The sequence below is a fragment of the Branchiostoma belcheri genome, unplaced genomic scaffold, assembly GCF_001625305.1.
Source record: "Branchiostoma belcheri isolate BF01 breed outbred unplaced genomic scaffold, Haploidv18h27 scaffold74, whole genome shotgun sequence".
In the NCBI taxonomy this organism is placed as follows: Eukaryota; Metazoa; Chordata; class Leptocardii; order Amphioxiformes; family Branchiostomatidae; genus Branchiostoma; species Branchiostoma belcheri.
In genome coordinates, this window is record NW_017804398.1 from 1199445 (window position 1) to 1217244 (window position 17800).

General features: G+C 39.4%; 2 protein-coding genes across 2 annotated transcripts in view; one reads left to right on the forward strand and one right to left on the reverse strand.

Annotated features, from left to right (window-relative positions):
- The window catches only part of LOC109485312, a 30125-nt gene extending 25358 nt beyond the window's left edge, over positions 1-4767 (forward strand). The window contains exons 29-35 of the mRNA XM_019788855.1: positions 69-230; positions 408-491; positions 781-962; positions 1308-1417; positions 1656-1818; positions 2110-2246; positions 3391-4767. Of these exons, the coding sequence (XP_019644414.1) occupies positions 69-230; positions 408-491; positions 781-962; positions 1308-1417; positions 1656-1818; positions 2110-2246; positions 3391-3580 (1028 nt within the window). The 3' untranslated portion in view covers positions 3581-4767. The remainder of the gene's footprint in view (positions 1-68; positions 231-407; positions 492-780; positions 963-1307; positions 1418-1655; positions 1819-2109; positions 2247-3390) is intronic.
- Positions 4768-5922: 1155 nt separating this feature from the next.
- Positions 5923-17800, reverse strand: part of LOC109485314 — a 32754-nt gene continuing 20876 nt past the window's right edge. The window contains exons 40-68 of the mRNA XM_019788858.1: positions 17548-17760; positions 17137-17229; positions 16744-16885; positions 16141-16319; positions 15451-15666; positions 14989-15081; positions 14770-14893; positions 14317-14492; positions 13846-13953; positions 13290-13487; positions 12699-12890; positions 12411-12535; positions 11908-11994; positions 11578-11713; positions 11247-11348; positions 10940-11126; positions 10519-10697; positions 10180-10236; positions 9829-9951; positions 9453-9554; positions 9054-9136; positions 8810-8903; positions 8626-8673; positions 8262-8456; positions 7882-7985; positions 7504-7590; positions 7171-7309; positions 6785-6904; positions 5923-6578 (exon numbers count right to left, since the gene is read on the reverse strand). Coding sequence (XP_019644417.1) covers positions 6496-6578; positions 6785-6904; positions 7171-7309; positions 7504-7590; positions 7882-7985; positions 8262-8456; positions 8626-8673; positions 8810-8903; positions 9054-9136; positions 9453-9554; positions 9829-9951; positions 10180-10236; positions 10519-10697; positions 10940-11126; positions 11247-11348; positions 11578-11713; positions 11908-11994; positions 12411-12535; positions 12699-12890; positions 13290-13487; positions 13846-13953; positions 14317-14492; positions 14770-14893; positions 14989-15081; positions 15451-15666; positions 16141-16319; positions 16744-16885; positions 17137-17229; positions 17548-17760 — 3785 coding nt within the window. The 3' untranslated portion in view covers positions 5923-6495. The remainder of the gene's footprint in view (positions 6579-6784; positions 6905-7170; positions 7310-7503; positions 7591-7881; positions 7986-8261; positions 8457-8625; positions 8674-8809; positions 8904-9053; positions 9137-9452; positions 9555-9828; positions 9952-10179; positions 10237-10518; positions 10698-10939; positions 11127-11246; positions 11349-11577; positions 11714-11907; positions 11995-12410; positions 12536-12698; positions 12891-13289; positions 13488-13845; positions 13954-14316; positions 14493-14769; positions 14894-14988; positions 15082-15450; positions 15667-16140; positions 16320-16743; positions 16886-17136; positions 17230-17547; positions 17761-17800) is intronic.

Below are 17800 nucleotides of genomic sequence, written 5' to 3' on the forward strand. Positions count from 1 at the left end.
TGTAACATTACAGTAAGAGTACTAGATACCATTGAACTAATATGTGCTCTGAAACCTCACACGTGCAGGTGGCCTAGAAGGAACCCAAGCAAATGAGTATGTCCCAGAAGGAGCGTTTGCTACTGCATCCCCGAGTACACCCTTGGAACTGGAGGAGACCATCCCCCTGTTTCTACAAGACATCCTCATTGACAGGGAGAGGGTGTTTCTGGAAGCTGTCATTGGCAAGGGTATGGCTTAATTTTTCTATATACATTGTACTGTAATAAAGGTCTCTTAAACCCACTGTTTCCTGCCTTGTGATATGTCAATGTCATCAATGTAACATTGTTAAGACATCAATCATGGCTTTCATTAAATATTCTGTACAGTTTCAAAGCTTATATGCAATTTGTTTCTCCTGGCAGGCTTCTTTGGACTGGTCTTCAAAGGAAAACTGAAGTCAGGTGAAGGGAAGGATGAGATGGACGTAGCAGTCAAGACTCTAAAACGTATGTTGTTCAGAAAAACCTAAAAAACTGTTATTACAAAACAGAATGACTGTATCAGTCCAGCAAGTTTTATATTTCCTAGATTTATCATGAGTATTGTCTTATGGCTGTTTCTGTAATTTCTCATGCATGCAGATTGCAAATTAAAAAGAGTTGGAGGGGGCCGTGAAGTGTTGACATCATGAAAACGTGATAGTCACCTGTTATGTCATACCTTCCACAAATGTGATAAATCCCAGTAAACAAGTAAAATGTATAGATCTAACCAGTTGATACCTGTGCCCAACAGATGCGTCTAACTCTGATGAGCTGGAGGCATTCCTGGGTGAGGGGATCATGATGAAGGACTTTAACCACCCCAACGTGCTGACTCTGATCGGGGTGTGCATGGCTGCGGACGAGCCTCCCCTGGTCATCCTGCCCTTCATGGCACACGGCGACCTCGCCACCTTCCTCAGGGACCCAGACAAGGTGGGGGGTTGTGATGGAGCAGACATGTTTAGCATTGTTACTATGAATTGTGATACTTTCACAGTAGTGTTATTGTTGCTTTTTTTCACAGTGACCTCTCTTCGTGACACCTCAAATACGTGTTTTGTATTTCTATTGTACTACAGAATGGTTTCCACTATGAACTTTAGAAACCATAAAACACCTCATACTGTAAAATAAAACCACCAAAATAATTCACCTGACTTTGTAGCCACATAACTGTTTTCAAAGGCTGTGAGTACAGGAGCAAAAAGGCCAATACTATTCTTAAGTTTTGTAGAGTTCTTGTACACTTACATATACTGTAATCCTTACTTCTGATAGACCCTGACCCGACGGGACCTGCTCACATTTGGGAGAGACATTGCCCGAGGAATGGCGTACCTAAGTGACCTTAAGTTTGTGCATCGAGACTTGGCTGCAAGGAACTGCATGTAAGCATATCTCTGTATCTTCTTCTGAATTAGATGCACTTTAAGACTGATATTGTAGCATACTTTTTTATTTGATTCATACAAGACATGAAGAAGAATGCATTCATGTCAAATCCTTTTTCTTCAGTAACACTGCTTTTAGATGTAAATATTTTTTAAAACAAATATTTGTTAGATTTTCTCCACAGTGACCGCATGGGCTATCTTTTGACACATGACAATTTTCCCTACTAAACAGGTTGGATGACACCCTGACAGTAAAAGTGGCAGACTTCGGCCTGTCCCGTGACATTTACGAGCGTGAGTACTACAGCAGTGGGGACAAGCGAGCCAAGCTGCCCGTCAAGTGGATGGCCATCGAGAGCCTGACTGATGGAATCTACTCCACCAAAACTGATGTGGTGGGTATGATGTACTATAACAATCCCGGAGCAGAAGTCATTACCCAGCACAGTATGGAGTATCCTCACTTCATACATGTAACTAGCAATGCCTAGAGTTAGATGTAACAAAAGCTTATGTTGATCAAGAAAACAGGTGATGGCTGTCCATGGTACTGAAAGCTATTCAGTTTGAAGGTTTGGTACCACAGAATTCAAAACTGAACAAAATACACGTTCTGAAGTCTGACACTAACTCTCTTGTATGTTTGCACTGTGATATGTCAATATAATTGTTATTGTTTTACCCAGTGGTCATATGGAGTGGTTCTGTGGGAGATCTGGACACGAGGAGTGATCCCGTACCCTGATGTGGACAACATGGACGTGACGGAGTACCTACTGCAGGGTCGCAGGCTGCGCAAACCCAGGCACTGCCAGGAAGCATTGTAAGTACACGTGTCATATTCTACATCAGTTCTGTACATCTGTTTAGCCAGACTATAACTGCCCCTCAGTGTAACACACCAGCTTGGCATGCATGCAGTGTGGCGGTATCTAGTTATTATGGGTTCACCACACCACGAAGTGGTGTGGTGAAACCATATTGCTTTTTCTGATGTTTCTTCTCCTCCTTCTCCTTCTCCTCCTGCCATTTTTTAAATGGATTCAGCTTCTTCATTTTAGGGCCTAAGGTCCTGAAATTTGGTATGGAGGTACAGTGGGCAAATACCCCTAGGCGTTTTTTAAATGTTTGTGATACAGGCTTTTAGAATGGTTTTATTTGAGTTTTTTGGCTGTATTATAGCTAATGTATTACTGTGTTAGTGTGCCATGTTTACCACGTCTGGGCATGAGTCATCACAATGGAATGCAGGGCATCAACCAATAGGCATGCAGCTTTCCTCTATACTTCTTGCTGATTGGCTGTTGGAATTTAACTTGATTAACACCTGCACACTGAGCATTTCCACCTGCACAGAGCATTTCTTGCTGATTGGCTGTTGGGATTTAACTTGATTAACACCTGCACAGAGTATTTCCATACTGACAGTATGTCTTTATTCAAGTGTTTTGGTAGGCATTTCAAGCTTTTCTGCTCCAGCATTGGAATGCGGGGCATGAACGTTTTTTTTTTATTTTGAAAATCAACAGTTTGCATTATGCAATTAAAAATCCTAACCAATAAAGTAGGGAATAGCTATCCAACTGTTGTTTTAGTTGTATGTTACTTCATATTATAGTTATATCAATGTAAATCATTGTTTTCCCTTGTGTTTCTCATTCTTTCCCTGCCATGTCGTAAAATGCGGTGAACCCATCGCTGTATTTGCTCCAAAGCAAATATTGGCCTTTCTAGTATTCATTCATATATTATATTGAGTAACCTGTCAGACCTACATGTAGCCTTTTCACATCTAACTGCAAGTTTTGTTTAAGGCTATCTCATTCATTTCACCTAAATCTGACTTTGACAATCTTCACTGATCTTTGTTCTAAATAGTTTCCAATAATCTAGACTGATTTCTCATGTTGATATGCAGTTCAATGAGCAACCTGAGAAAAAAGCAACCATTTCCATGTTCTCTGCAGGTATCAGACCATGCTGCGCTGCTGGTCATCAGAGCCAGAAGACCGTCCAACGTTCTCCGAGCTGGTGGCCGAGATGGAGGCCATCTTGTCTCGCACCTCCAGCGACCTGACCCCTGATGACCATGTCTTGATGCAGCAGCCGGCCGTCTACGTCAACATCCCCAACGGAAGAACAAACTCCTTGTGGTGACATGCTCGGTTCATTGAGGAATGTAAGGGTAAAAAAACAGCAAAGACATTTGCACAAACAGTGTCATGCAATATCACCAGACTGCCATGTTTCAAATGAATACTACTCCTAATGAGGTATGAAATAGTACATGTAGTCATGTAAGATATCCGAAAAGAATTCACTGTAAATACAGTCTGGGGATTGTATAATCTTTTCCAACAAATGTGTGTTAGCAGTTTTTAAAAATATGAAGAAGACAGGTTTTGTATTTCAGGTCTCTGACTTTTTCCATAAGAACTTCTCACTCAATCAAGGGAATAGGTAGTCCCAAACTTCTCCCAGCATGTGCCTTTGTAAAGAACATGCCTTGTACATGTACATGAAAAATATTATGTAGTATGATATAGCTATATAAGCTGATTCCAGACCAGAGGTACATGTAAATGTGTCTTGTAAAACCTCTTCACAAACACTCTGCAAAATGTAGCATTTTCAGGATGTTTCTAGACCCTTGTTAATGCAAGAAGTGAAGAAGTGTCCTGAGTCAGCTTTGTTTTTTCTGGTAAGATTTTTAGCAAGTGCTTCCAAGAGGCAACTAGATTAGCCTTTACCAATACTTTGTGTACAACACAAATATTAATGATACTTATCCTGATGAAAACATAGTTATAGAGTCGGCAGTTGTGATTCTGTATATGCCATGCAAAAAATAGAGTAGTGCAATTATAAGTTGCTTCAACTGAAAATAATCTTTACAAACAGAAATAATACACAATGTAGTGTGTTCTGCATTAGACAGAATAGCTTTTGTAACTATGAAATGTATTTGCTCATTAAAGGTTGACTGATGTGAGGTTATGAATGCAATATACATAAAGTTGATTACAAATCACACAGTGCCTTACTATATAATGTGTATAAAAATCTGACAGGTACAATGTGTATGACACAGTACACTGTGCAAATCATAGTATATTTCACTTTCAAGACATGATGATATGACAAATTAACAAACTCATAATGATAATGGTATACATACGATGTTGTACACTGTACCTTTGATATCCTCTAAACATGATCTGGGCAATGTAAATGCAGAATTATTTTTTGATAGAAGGGCAGTGGAAATGAAAACATATACATTTTCCTGTATGAAAATAGGGACATTCAAGTCCCTGTTCTATTTTCTATTGCCTGAGAAACAAACTGTATCTGGCTCATTTTAAATGTACATGTGTCAGATATATTGCAACATCTTGGCATCTTTCTTCCATTGCAGTCATTTTGATAACTGTTCACTGAAGTGTTCAGTGATGTACAGATGTTTCAGGACATTATGAACAGTCAATTGGTTAGGAAAGAGCTGTGCTGAGTGTCTTATATTTGTATGAAACTTGTGCCTTAAACATCATAATTCTTATATTATGTATCAGTAGCAATAAGAGACTTAGTGTACTTGTAAGATTTGAATTTTCCATCATTACTGCCAGTATTTAGTACATATTAAATACATAGTAACAAACTTAGTATATTATAAAATACTTCAAGATGAAGCAACTACATTGTATGATATCATTGTTTTCTTGAAACACTTTAAGTGTAATGAGGCATTTAGTTGTTGCCCATAGACTGTATGACATTGTGTAATATTTGTTTAACATTCTGTAACCATTGTGTTTCTCTGTTCATTTGTGGAAAATAGTTGAATTCATGTTCCTTTTTTGAGTTACAGTTCAAGTTGCATGTACAACAGTATAGTTCCCTCAAAAGTTGGGAAAGCAGTTGTCACACTATGAATGTGGAATGGGTACATGTAACTCTAATCTAAATGTATAGATGAATCAGTGATAGAATTCTGCCTCAAGTACAAGACTTAGTCTTTGGCAAATACTATATAATTTCCTTGAATACACTTAGATAAGTTCTTCATTCAATTATGGGGTCTTCATGTTGAAGATTTACTAATGTGCATTAGAACAGCTCTTTATGTATAGTTATAACAAATCTAACCATTCATTTTTAACAGACAAGCAATTGTAAATACTACTCATGTGCAGACAAGGCAGGTCCTTGTTTTGTTGCTACCAACACGTTGCATGTGCATATTTGCTCAGTTTTTATATATTCTGTTATATTTGGTACCATTTGCTTTTTGTTATGTATACAGTAAATCATTGCTATTATACATTATACATGGCTTTATTGTAAACATTTGCCAAGAATCAATAAAAATCAACTTAAAATCAAAGACAGGACTTGGTACATGTACAATGTATACAGGAGCCCTTTATTGTCATGGTAGGATAACAAGTAATGACTGTAACTGAAGTACTTGACCTACATTTGTACCAGTCATGGCGATGGTCTAAGCCCTGTGTCCCATGAATCTTTTTTTTCTTCTAATTTTGGGGATAAGTTGCTTACCATTGACTATAAAATCTCTACAATTTATCACTGAATGGAATTTACAAGTACCTATAGCTTAAATACATTGAACCAAATTCATCATACATTGATTGCTGATTGGAATAAATCAATCTTCGCAATTAAAATTGCTACTGTGTAAGCAACATCATACATTATATACTATACTTTTTTTTTCTGAAATTACAGCTAAGACAACAACACCACCAAGAAAAGGTGGTGTGCAACATACTTTCATTTCCCCACAGTTAAACTAATAAATTGCTTACCTATAAATATACTTGATGGCAATGAGCAAATTAATATTTTTCTACCACCATCAATCGATTGATTCAAAATAAAATCATAATGCTTGACATACATAAAATGAAGTATGGCAAGGAAAATACTTTGGAAGATTAAACAATTATGAACTTATTTTTCACAATTATAATGTTGATGTAGAAAAAGACATGCAGGATGATTGAGTTATTGTGTGGGCTATATGTTCAGTCACTGTGAATTTCCTCTCACTTGTACTCAAAATCAGGTAAATCCTCTTCATCAAAGTCCCAGTCATAGTTACTATAGTCTGGATAGTCACATGTTACGGCTGAAATAAAGCAAAAGAGATATTTCATTCCTGACAGACTATGAAACACCAGCTGCATTCTCTACAAAACAATAAAGTAAAGCAAGTCTTCGCCCCACTCTTCCCCTCCCTCAACTCTTGTAATACTGTAAAAAAAATGCCTCCACCCCTGAGGCATCGCTTTAAACAAAACCTCGGTATGCAGAGGTAAAAATTGCTGTCCCTACCTGATGGGATGTGTATGTCTATAATTCCTTCTTCGTTGTATCCATAAGTGTAGTTTGCATAGCATTCATCCAGCAGGTCCTCTGCAATGTACTGGCACTGTTTTCTTCCTGCCTTCAGTTCTAGAGAACAGTTTCAAATAGTGAGAAACATTGTTACTTAGTAATACATATTCAGTTAGACACGCAGTAAGTAAATAGAGTTTATAAAACGTACTAAATGTTACATGGGAGTACTAGTTTACAAAATATATGTTAATCATGGTATCAAATATATATTAAAGCTTCTGTGTTCCCCAACACTTTCCAGTTAAACATTTTGACTAAAAGTGATACATGTACAATTCATTTCATTCTTGGCATCCATGTAATCTTCTTTTCTGTGTTACCTTCAGTGATGTTCAATTTGTCCACCATGATAACTGGGCTCTCAAAGTTGTTGCAGTCCTCAGTGCAGCCACTTGTTAGCTCCCAGTACATGCAGTCCACACAGGTCTCAAAGTCTTCACACTGTAGCTCCGGGCAGTCCTGTAGTAAATATTACATGTTCAGAACAAACTATCAATTGATACAGTCATGTATTACTTTATTGGGAAGTTTGAAAAGATACTGAATCACAACCTTAGGAGTTACATGGTGTGATCAGCTCATGAAGGAGAAACAAATTTTTAGATTTCTGTTAATTAATATGACTTGAAATAGATTGGAAATAAATAGATTACCGTGCAGTCTTCACATGTGGGTCCTGTGTATCCATCCTCACATTGACAGGCACCACACTCGCACACCCCGTGGCGGTTGCACAGTTGCTGGAAAAAAGGCAGTCAGCTAGTACATGCATTTCACCTCAGTCTTTGCTTACAACTGTAAGGATCGGATATTCTTTGGCAAGGAATCACATTTTGACCACATTCTCCAAGGATTAGCCTCTTGTTATTCACTTCCAGTGTTCATCAATTGAATTGAATAATTGAATATATTTAGTCATCGTTATTTATGGATTAAGTAATTCTTTGTTATTCATCTGGCTCCAACTGTCAGCTTCAGTGCAGAAACAGACACCTTTAATTCCACCTGCATACAAGAAGACTGGCACCTACCCCGTTCAGTGCAGTACAGGGCTCCACGGCTACAGAACAGTTGCAGGCTGACCCCTCCCACCCCACGTCACACAGGCAGGAGCTGCACTCACACTGCCCATGGCCTGTAAGTACATGCCCACAATTCTGGTACAATACTTACATGCATGTCATACACTGCATTATGCTCTTCTTCACAATTAAGACAACTATTAAGACAACTAAAAACATTAAACATTAAACTTAAGCAGCCATGTAAGGATATCAGAAAGAACATGTTAACACAAGTTAAGGTGCCATGAAATATGATAGGGATAGCATCATTAAGATTCATTCATATCCTAACAATATTTGTTGGATGATAATTTCCATAGAGATATGAATAAGTACAATGTACTCACCACCACATATCTGTCCCTCGTGGCTGTCACAGTCAAAGTTGTTGCACTCACAGTGTGGCCCGTAGTACAACTTCTCAGGTTCTTCTGGGAAGGAGTCACACTGGCATGCCCCGTTGACGCACGTCCCATGGCCGGAGCAGATCGGGCCGTAGATGGGACGGCAGTTGTCAAACTCTTCCCCATAGATGTCAATCTCTTTTTTAAATAAAAGGGCACATTTGAATGTTTCATCTTTTTCAAAACTCAGGAAAGTCACGGTTATGAAAGTGAACTATTTAAGTTGCCATACATTTGTAATTGTGTTTGGTTCTCAAAACAATCTTAAATAAAAAATAATCTTTTACATGTCACAAATTATACCAACCTGATGTTGGTGAATAGTCTGGTAGTCCTCCTAGTAGAATATAGTCATCTGAAAGGTTTAAAAATCAGATCGGACAGTTAGATTCAAGACAGGAATTTCTTCTCAAGTATAAAACGAGCAAGATTAGTAATTAAATGCTTTATGTATTTGTTTGTTTGTGATTGTATGTAGACTGATATCTTACCTTCACATACAGGACAGCACTTTCCAGGAGGCACGATAGTTTTGTTACAGGACAACTCTTGACAGAAGGCAGGGCTGCAGTCAACCCAGCCAAGCTGTGATTGAGAGCAACATGCATGAGTTAAGCGTGATCTAGTACATGAATCAAAGGATGCAGGTGCAAATATCACAACACATAAATGTCATGTACATTGCATTATCTTATGTTATGAGACAATGAAAAGGATTCAAACAAATTAACTTACTGCACATAAACAGATGGTGCAGACATCCTCCTCCAGCACAAAGATATCTCCATTCTCCACAAACTTTCCTTCATAGTCACAATCTGTAAGAACAAACAGGAATGAAGTACTTAGACATCAGATATCAATAGTAGCCTTGACTTTTTAAACCTTTCACTGTGACACCAATGGTTGTTGGGTAACAGTATTGGATAGTTATTCAAAATTCTAGTAACTTTTAAGTGGTGCACATGGTGTACCATCAAATCTTCTAACTTGTCCATCTCTTGTATCAAATATCACAAATAACATGTCCTACTATTACTAATAGTACTAAGGGTTAGCATGCTGTAGACATATTGACAGTTTCATATGATTATTACACAAAGTATGAAGTGTGATGGGATGTGAAACACATACCTTCACATATAGGACAGCATGTGCCCGGAGGCCTGTAGGGGTAGGAACACCACGTAACTGGGCAAATTTCATCTTCACAGTTCCTCTCTGGTATCTTCACTTCTGTCAAACAAATTAAAGGCATGTTATAGTGGAGATGTGGAGAATAATGGACATTTGTTGATTAAATTTTGTAATATATTAAATTTTGTAATAAGACGTGACAAAGTAAACTGCTGGCAAATCAAATGAATGATTACCGAAACATGCAATATCCAAATTTTCACTGTCAATGGTAAATAAAACAGCATTGGTCATTAGCATGAAAGTTCATCTGCTGTTCAACACCTTCATATTGCAACCCAAACTCTAACTTTAATTGTACTTCTAGTATCACCTGTTGTTGTAGCAACTGTTGTAGGAATGGTTGTAGGAACTGTTGTAGTAGGTGGTGCTGTTGTTGTAGTGGGAAGCAATGTTGTTGTGGGAGGAACTGTTGTGTCTGCATCCTCCTCTCTAACTGTAATGTGCAAGTATGTCATGAAAGCCTTTATATAATATAACTTTTAAAGTACACGAAACTGCCATATCATAGCATTCTGTGAATAAAAGAATTAACATACTATTAGCTAGATTTTGTAATATCTAAATCATATATTCTTTACACATTGTCAATAACTAGCCAGCAAAGATATAAAAGATTTTGAGGTTGAAATCATTCAGTGAAATAAAAAAAAACATCTCATACTTGTTGTTGTAGGCTGTGTGGTGCTGGTGGAGGCAGGATATAACCTTGTTTTTCTCTCTGTAAATAGTAACAGTTCACAAAAGTCAATATTGCTGTCAAGTAGAGATGTACAAAAAATGTACAATATTTGAGAGATCCATTCAATGACATGTAACTTTACTTGTACTAGAATGCCTGTGTTGACTACGGGATGAAAATAAAAAGCAAGAACCTTTGCAATGTCCTCAAAACTCAGCATCATCGATGGTGAAAGTAAAGTACGGTTTGTCTAGCTGATCATACTGTGTTGTCAGAGTGATAAACCTGGAGTGGACAGAAGTTTGACAGCTCAGTTGTTACCTGGTAATGGCTGTGGTGTAGGTGGTGGTACCACCTCTCTGTCTGCAGAGTTGGCCTGTAGGAAACAGTTCCACAGAGGGTCGGTCACACTGGGGATGCCACAGGCAGAGATCAGGCTTCTCAGGATCTGCTGGTTGTTGGTGGCAGTGAGCAGGACTCGTCCACACTTGTCCTGACACCTGTCAAGGTAACAATTACTGAATTAGGCTTAAATCAATCTTTGAATGAACCAATTTTCATTGTACATAATATGTATAATACAGTTTTGTACCAGCAAGACTTTTATTCCCTTTGTGGAAATAAACCAGTCTACTACTGTCTGGCCCTAACCTCTTCCCTCATGACCTTAATGATCATGAAAGCAGCCAACAGTATTTCTTGAATAAACAAAGGCTCAAACAAACAAAAAACAAACTACTACCTCTCGTTAGCAGACAGAACACAGCATGGCAGGAGGCGGGAGATCCGGGATGGCCGCGGGGTGGTTCGTGGACGTGTCCTGGTGGCTGGTGTTCCATCTCCTCCTGTTGCTGTGGTAGACTGCTGGTCAGGCTCTGGGCTGGTGGTGGTGATTGACTTTGGTGTTGTGGAACTGGGCATAACTTCAGCTATGAACAAGAAATTGGGTATTTAACACCTCTGTGTTACATTTGTTATGTATCACTTGCCAATGCCATTGAATGAAATTATATAAACATAGCCCTGTCTGAACAATGCCCTAAACTTACTTGGTCTGGAGTGTAAGACAATGCGGTCTGAGTCGGGGTCATATGAGAAGACAAAGGGAAGGTTCTTTTCAGGGTCCACAAACTCACACAGCTTCCATTTTCCTGTAGAAGAAAAAAGTATGTTCTGTTTTACACATGTAAACACATCCTATACCATCCTCTTATGTACACCTGGTGTGTGCAGGGCCAACATCAGGCATAAGTCCTATCAATCAACTGTCAAAATCAGCTCCCACCCACTATGCAACTGAAGCTATTTGAACAGATAAACCTATTACTCGGCCACCCGAAGCAATACTTCCGTACACGGAAGTGAAAGAGGATTCCTAACCTGCAGGAAGGGGTCCCTGGGGAAGGTCGTCCATGTAAGACACACTGGTGCTGCGACAGTCAGCGTCACAGTCCACATGGTTGTTAGCCACACACTCTGCACAGGCTCGCAGCTGAGTACAGCTGCCTTGGCACGTCTACACATCACAAGGCAACACATCACAAGATCAGCATTTCACATCAGAACATCAGCATAGGCAATCTGGATACATCAGCTCCAAAGACTACACCCAGAAGAACTCAACCAAAAATCCTTGGAAATAACAAAACATGCCATTGGGCCAATGGTTTACACACTTTTTTTACGATTTTGGCAGATGAATAAAATTACCGGGCAGTCTTCACAAGTAGGTCCTGTGTAGGGCTCCTCACACTGACACACTCCACATGAACACACACCGTGGTTATTACATAAACCCTGCGAGACAAAAGAAATCAGTTGGGGCAACAGCACCACTTTTAATAAGGAATACATCAACAAATTAGATAACAAGCAGTAATCTGTGAGATCTGATAGGATATAGTAGATAGTAAAACATTATTGGTGATGAGGGCATATTACCTAAAACGGACTCTGAGGTCATTGCTACATAAGTTACATAGCACTTTTGTTTAAGATAAGCAAGATTATTACTGTAAAAACAGCAAATTGTGGTTTTAAATCTCAAGAACTGTTGTTAGAAAGGTAAATGTTGTAATTCTATGTGCATAAACTTCATATACACAATGTAATGCTGATATAGATGTAGACAGGACCTAACCTGTCCATGGTGCTGAAGTTGCTGTGGCTATGTATGGAGTGAAGTTTGTAACGTGTTATGAAAGTTTACATACCCCATTGTTTGTACGACAAGGACCTGGATCCATTGAACAGTCACAGTCAGGACCAGTCCAGCCAGCTTCACACACACAGGAGCTGTTTCCTCCCTCTTCCAACCGACAGTCACAGTAACCATGACCTGTTCAATGGAAAACACACTCAAACTAAAAAAAATTTCAGAAAAAAGAAAATGTAACTTGCTTTTTTTACATTTACAAGACTTCTTGGTTGATAAGTTTGTTGTTGTTAAGTTGTTTTGCAGGCTGACTGTGCATATTATAACAAATAGGCTGTATACTTACCACCACACCTGAGCCCACGACTGTAAGGGCAGCCCAGATTGTTACACTCGCAGTACTTCCCATAGTACCTGGAGTCAGGGTGGGCAGCGTGGGCGTGACACTGGCAGAAGCCGGCGACACAGTCACCGTGGCCCGAGCACAGGGGGCTGGTCTTTGTCTGACGACAGGAAGCTTCTTCAGCAGCCTTCTCATCTACGAACAAAGTTATAATGTCAACTCTCATAATCCTGCCAAGTATCCTAAGACCACGATATTCATACAGTATTATTTTGGCTTTCTCAAGAATGTCCTGAACACCTTAGATATCAGAAGTGTGCATACCTTGGGGAGTACTGATTCTGCAATTTACTAGATCGCTTTAAATTCACTGATTTTTCAATGTGGCAATCTTAGGGTACTCAGTAGAATTTGTTGTTGCCTCAACTATTACAGAGGACACGTTTCCTAACACGTTCACACCTAATGGCCCCACATACAAGTTTATACTGTCATGAAGTTGCATAGGTATGGTTTAAGATTCAGAATGTCAAAATACTTTATTTGGTATCCTATGTCAAACAGACAATAATCAGATAAAATAATAATAAATACCATCTATAGTCTGGAATTCCACAGTTGCTGACTTTGGTGAGTATCCTACAGAGTTCCTGGCCTGAACGCTGAAGTAGTATCTGGTTCCAGGCTCCAGGTCAGTAACCTTGAACTGCAGCTTGTTGCCATCAGATAGCTGCCGTACTCCCCACTCTGATGTAGGCTTCCTCAGATCAGTGGTGTACAGGACTACATAACCTACAGATGACATAACGTAGAATAAATTGTAGAGTTCTATACATGTAACTATAACAAACAGTGTACTGTAAACAATGCAATTATTTCATATACTTTTACATGAGAGCATTTGATGTTACTAAAAATTGATGATGAAATAAAGGGCCTTCTGTAAGATCAGTGCAAATTTAAATGCTACATATAAAAATGATATATATAAAATGTAGCTGCAATAAACCCTTACATAAAAGTCTATAAACTCTAATGGAGAGATTCATGGATTAAGAGGGGACATTTGAAGCTGGAAAGACAATCCAAGATCTCTCTGCACCATGCAAGGCACATTCTCTGCCTGGTTGCTGGTCTTTAGATGTCTTACCAGTAATCATGCCATTGGGCTCTTCAGGGGGAAGCCAGGTTATGATGACCTGAGTTGGGTTTTCCTCCACTCCTTGTACAGTGATGTCCTGGGGTGGAGTACCTGGGTCTGGGGAATAGTTACAACACAAACAAGAGTGTCAGCAATGTTAGCAAAGTCTTTGTCAAAATCAATACAAATCCTTTAATGCAATGCCCGGTAATGCAATGTCACTCCTAGTATGCAAAGAATGTGTCAACACACTGCAGAACAAAAAATAAGACAGTACACCAAATTACATTATGGCACATTTTGAATGGAAAAGGGAGAACTGTGCTCTCTTCAACATGCTCCATGCTTTTTTTACTGTTTTGGATATTGTTAACATTGCCACACCTACTTTTTCCCATCATTTCTGTAGATAAACAAAAACAAGTCAATATGCAAAGTAACGTAAGTACAGTACAGAAAAAAAGTTATGGGGTTACTTACTGGCTTGTGAAGTCCTGTTGACTACTGAGAGGCTGTAAGGACTTTCTCTTCTGCCTTCTACAACTTTCACTGAAAACTCGTACTGAGTGTAAGGTTTGAGACCAGACACACTGTACTCTGTACTGGTGGTGTTTACATAGACAGTCGTCCTATCTGGAGCACCAAAGGACATCCATCTGACAAAGAAAGTATGCAATGTCATCATTCTAACCATAACAGGAGAAGGTGATATAGTACAAAACATGTTATCAAATGTATAGATAAGAATGTACAGTAATCAAGAAATATGAAATTAAATCCTCTTTCACTTTGCTACAAATGATAGTGTTGTAAGAGCCTTAAAGTGGATGGTAATGCATCAAGATAGGGAATCAGCCAATGAGAAGCTCTATGTCCTTAGAGCTTGCCTGCCAAAAGGACATAACCTCAGACACATTGTAACAGCCTACTGACCTTATTGTGTAGAATCGCTGCATTCCTGCCTGACTTTCTCCAACAGTAGGGTCTGTCCAGAACACCAGGATTGTGTTGGGACTTAGGACTACAGCCTTCACCTCAACAGGAGGCATCAATGGACCTGCATTGTAGTAAAAGAACAGCTGGTGTTAGGTGAGTCACTTATTGTCACAGGAAATTGAAATCAATGAAGCAAGTAATAATGACCATTGGTACCTGTCAGCGATGTGCTGGCTGTTACATAGACAGGTTCTCCATCCCCAATCCTGTTGAATGCACGCAGACTCACAACATACTGAGAGTCTGGCTCTGTGACAGGACAAAAAGGTCAAAAATTATTTCTAGACACTTTGGAATAAGTTTGCTTTAAATTTACATTTACAACACAGTTCACAGTAGCCTTGTGAAATGCTAACCTTACACAAGATTCTTTTTCAATGATGCAACATGATATGTCATGTTGTCTGTGAGTACCATACACTGAACATAGCAAATCAATAATTGTACAAGTGACTACCTCTACATTAGGACATTCTGGCCAATGTGAAAACTTTTTGGTGGCCCTTAACATAATTTCTCCTATAGACACAAGCATTAAAAATCCTGTCTACAGTGACCATCTGTCCACATTTTGTTGGTTCCCTGAGTGGTCTTTATAGGTAAAAAGTATCTACTTACCAAGATTTCTTAGAACATATGTCGTGACGTAAGGACCAACTTGTACTCTCTCCACGTCAGCTACTCCCTGCCCGTATCCAATCACATATCCCTGCAGCTGAGAGTCAGGGCCGGCTGGTGGGGCCCACATGAGTCTGATAGAGTCGGGCCCAGGCTGTAGACGCAGGGAGGCAGGAGTGCCTGGTACCTGTGCTGCAGGTATAGGCTCTGGGGGAACTGTTGAATATCATATTAGAGGTTGTGAGGAGTTTGAAGTTTCCACTGAGTCAACTGTGACTGGTGCAATGCCCTAATGGATGTGTGTGTTCACCTTGCACTCAGTAGGTTGTTAGTTTGATCTCATGTCAAAGACTTTAAAAATGGTACATACTGCTTTTTTTTTTTCCCTGCTTATCATTGAGCAATCAGGAAGTTGGGGAGGAGAACACACACAACACTACCAGTGGACTAGCCCCCTTTCTATAGCAATTGCACAATGTTGTGTGACCCAGGGCTAAAGAAATGGAGATTGGCACAGCCATGAATGGTGTAGGAAGGACTTTGACTGGGTTAAACAGATGGTCAAACAATGGAAATTGCATGCAACTTTTAATCTGGCATAGACAAAGTCTTCCCTGAATATTGAGCTTCTTACCTCTTAAAATGTTTTAGAAATGGTTACCCTTAAACAGACCAAAATATTCCACTCACCACCCTGTTGTGAGGTGCTGTTGACGACTGTAACGCTATATGGACTCAGTCTCTTGCCCTCCATGATTTTGACAGAGAACTCGTACTTGGTGTACGGCCTGAGGTTTGTTACACTGTACTCCAGATTGTTGGTGTTGATGTAAGATGTCTTCCTATCAGGTGAGCCTACAGCCATCCACCTGACAGAGAAGTCACAAAGTTAACCCTCAAGATTACTGGGAGACAATCCGTAAGGCAGTTATCTATACTAGAGTAATAAGAAGATTCAAGATGTGGAACAGAGTGGGCAATATCAGTGCAGGCATATAAGTAGTGAAAATCAGAAGTGGCCCTTTGGAACCTACTGATGTTAGATGATGTTGCGTGGTGGGTTTAGTGAGTTTGAGTGCATATATTCAGATCCACAATTTCAATAATTTACATCATTATTAGATATTCTTTATGTGAGAGTTAAGGTCACACTTTAAGTTATTTTATTTTGCTCTTAACAAAATGATATTGCTGAATGAAAGTTTCATTTGACAACATGTATATCAAATGTAAATAGCACAGACTTCTCCCAGACACAGAAAAGTTGACCTCTATGGCAGTCTAATGACGAACCTTACTGTGTAGTATCTGTTCTCTACAAGCTGGTTTTCACTCAAGTTGGGGTCTGTCCAGGACACCAGAATTGTGTTGGGTCCCAGAACTTGTGTCTTCAGCCCAACAGGTGTCAGTAGTGGAGCATCTGTATTAGGGGAGGCTGCAAGAGGTAGAATTACAGGTGAATTATATACCTCTCAACAACGTAACTGTTACATTGTCCACGGATGACAACATCTAAAAGTACAGCCAATGGTGGCTCGAAAATTTTCAGTACCATTTTTCACCTACATTTTGTATTTTCTGCTTCATAAAAGAAAGGAGAAATATGACTGTTATGGTACTTCTCAAAGCAAATTTCCATTTCATTGGCATACTAATAGACCTTTCTACAATACAAAGTGCTCTCACCTCTAGACAGTGTGTTGGTAACTTCATAGATGGGTCTCCCTTGTCCCATTCTATTGAAAGCTCGAAGACTTAAAATGTACTGGGTATCTGGTTCTGAAAAGTAACAACTTTAGATCAAAGAGATTCATTACTTAGGTCTGTCCTTGGTACTAAAAGCATGTTTTCTAGACAAAAAAACATGTTTTCAGTACCAAGGACAGACCTAAGTTATGAGTAACATAATTCCACCAGGTCATATATATCCACCACTATGAAAAAGATGCATCCAAAAAGATCTCCAATGCAACATCGAGTATACTGCACTCTTGCATATCTAAAGACACTTTTAAATGTGTCTTTGTCTAAGAGAAAGAAGTCATAATAGGCATCAAATGTACACATAAAAACTTGGAGAGTAAAATACCCTCTTACCAAGGTCCTTTAAGACATGTGTCCTTACATCCCCACCAACTCGTACAAACTCCTCATCAGGAGTGCCGGGACCGTACCCTATCTGGTACCCATCCACCTCTGTCTCAGGTGCTGACGGGGCCGTCCAGGTCAGGAGGATGGTGTTGGACACAGCCTGCAGCTTAAGCGACCCTGGGGCTCCTGGGATCTGTGACGGACTTAAAGATCTGGAGCCTAGAGGTTACAGAAAAAAATTCTTAGTACCGCTTCTAAC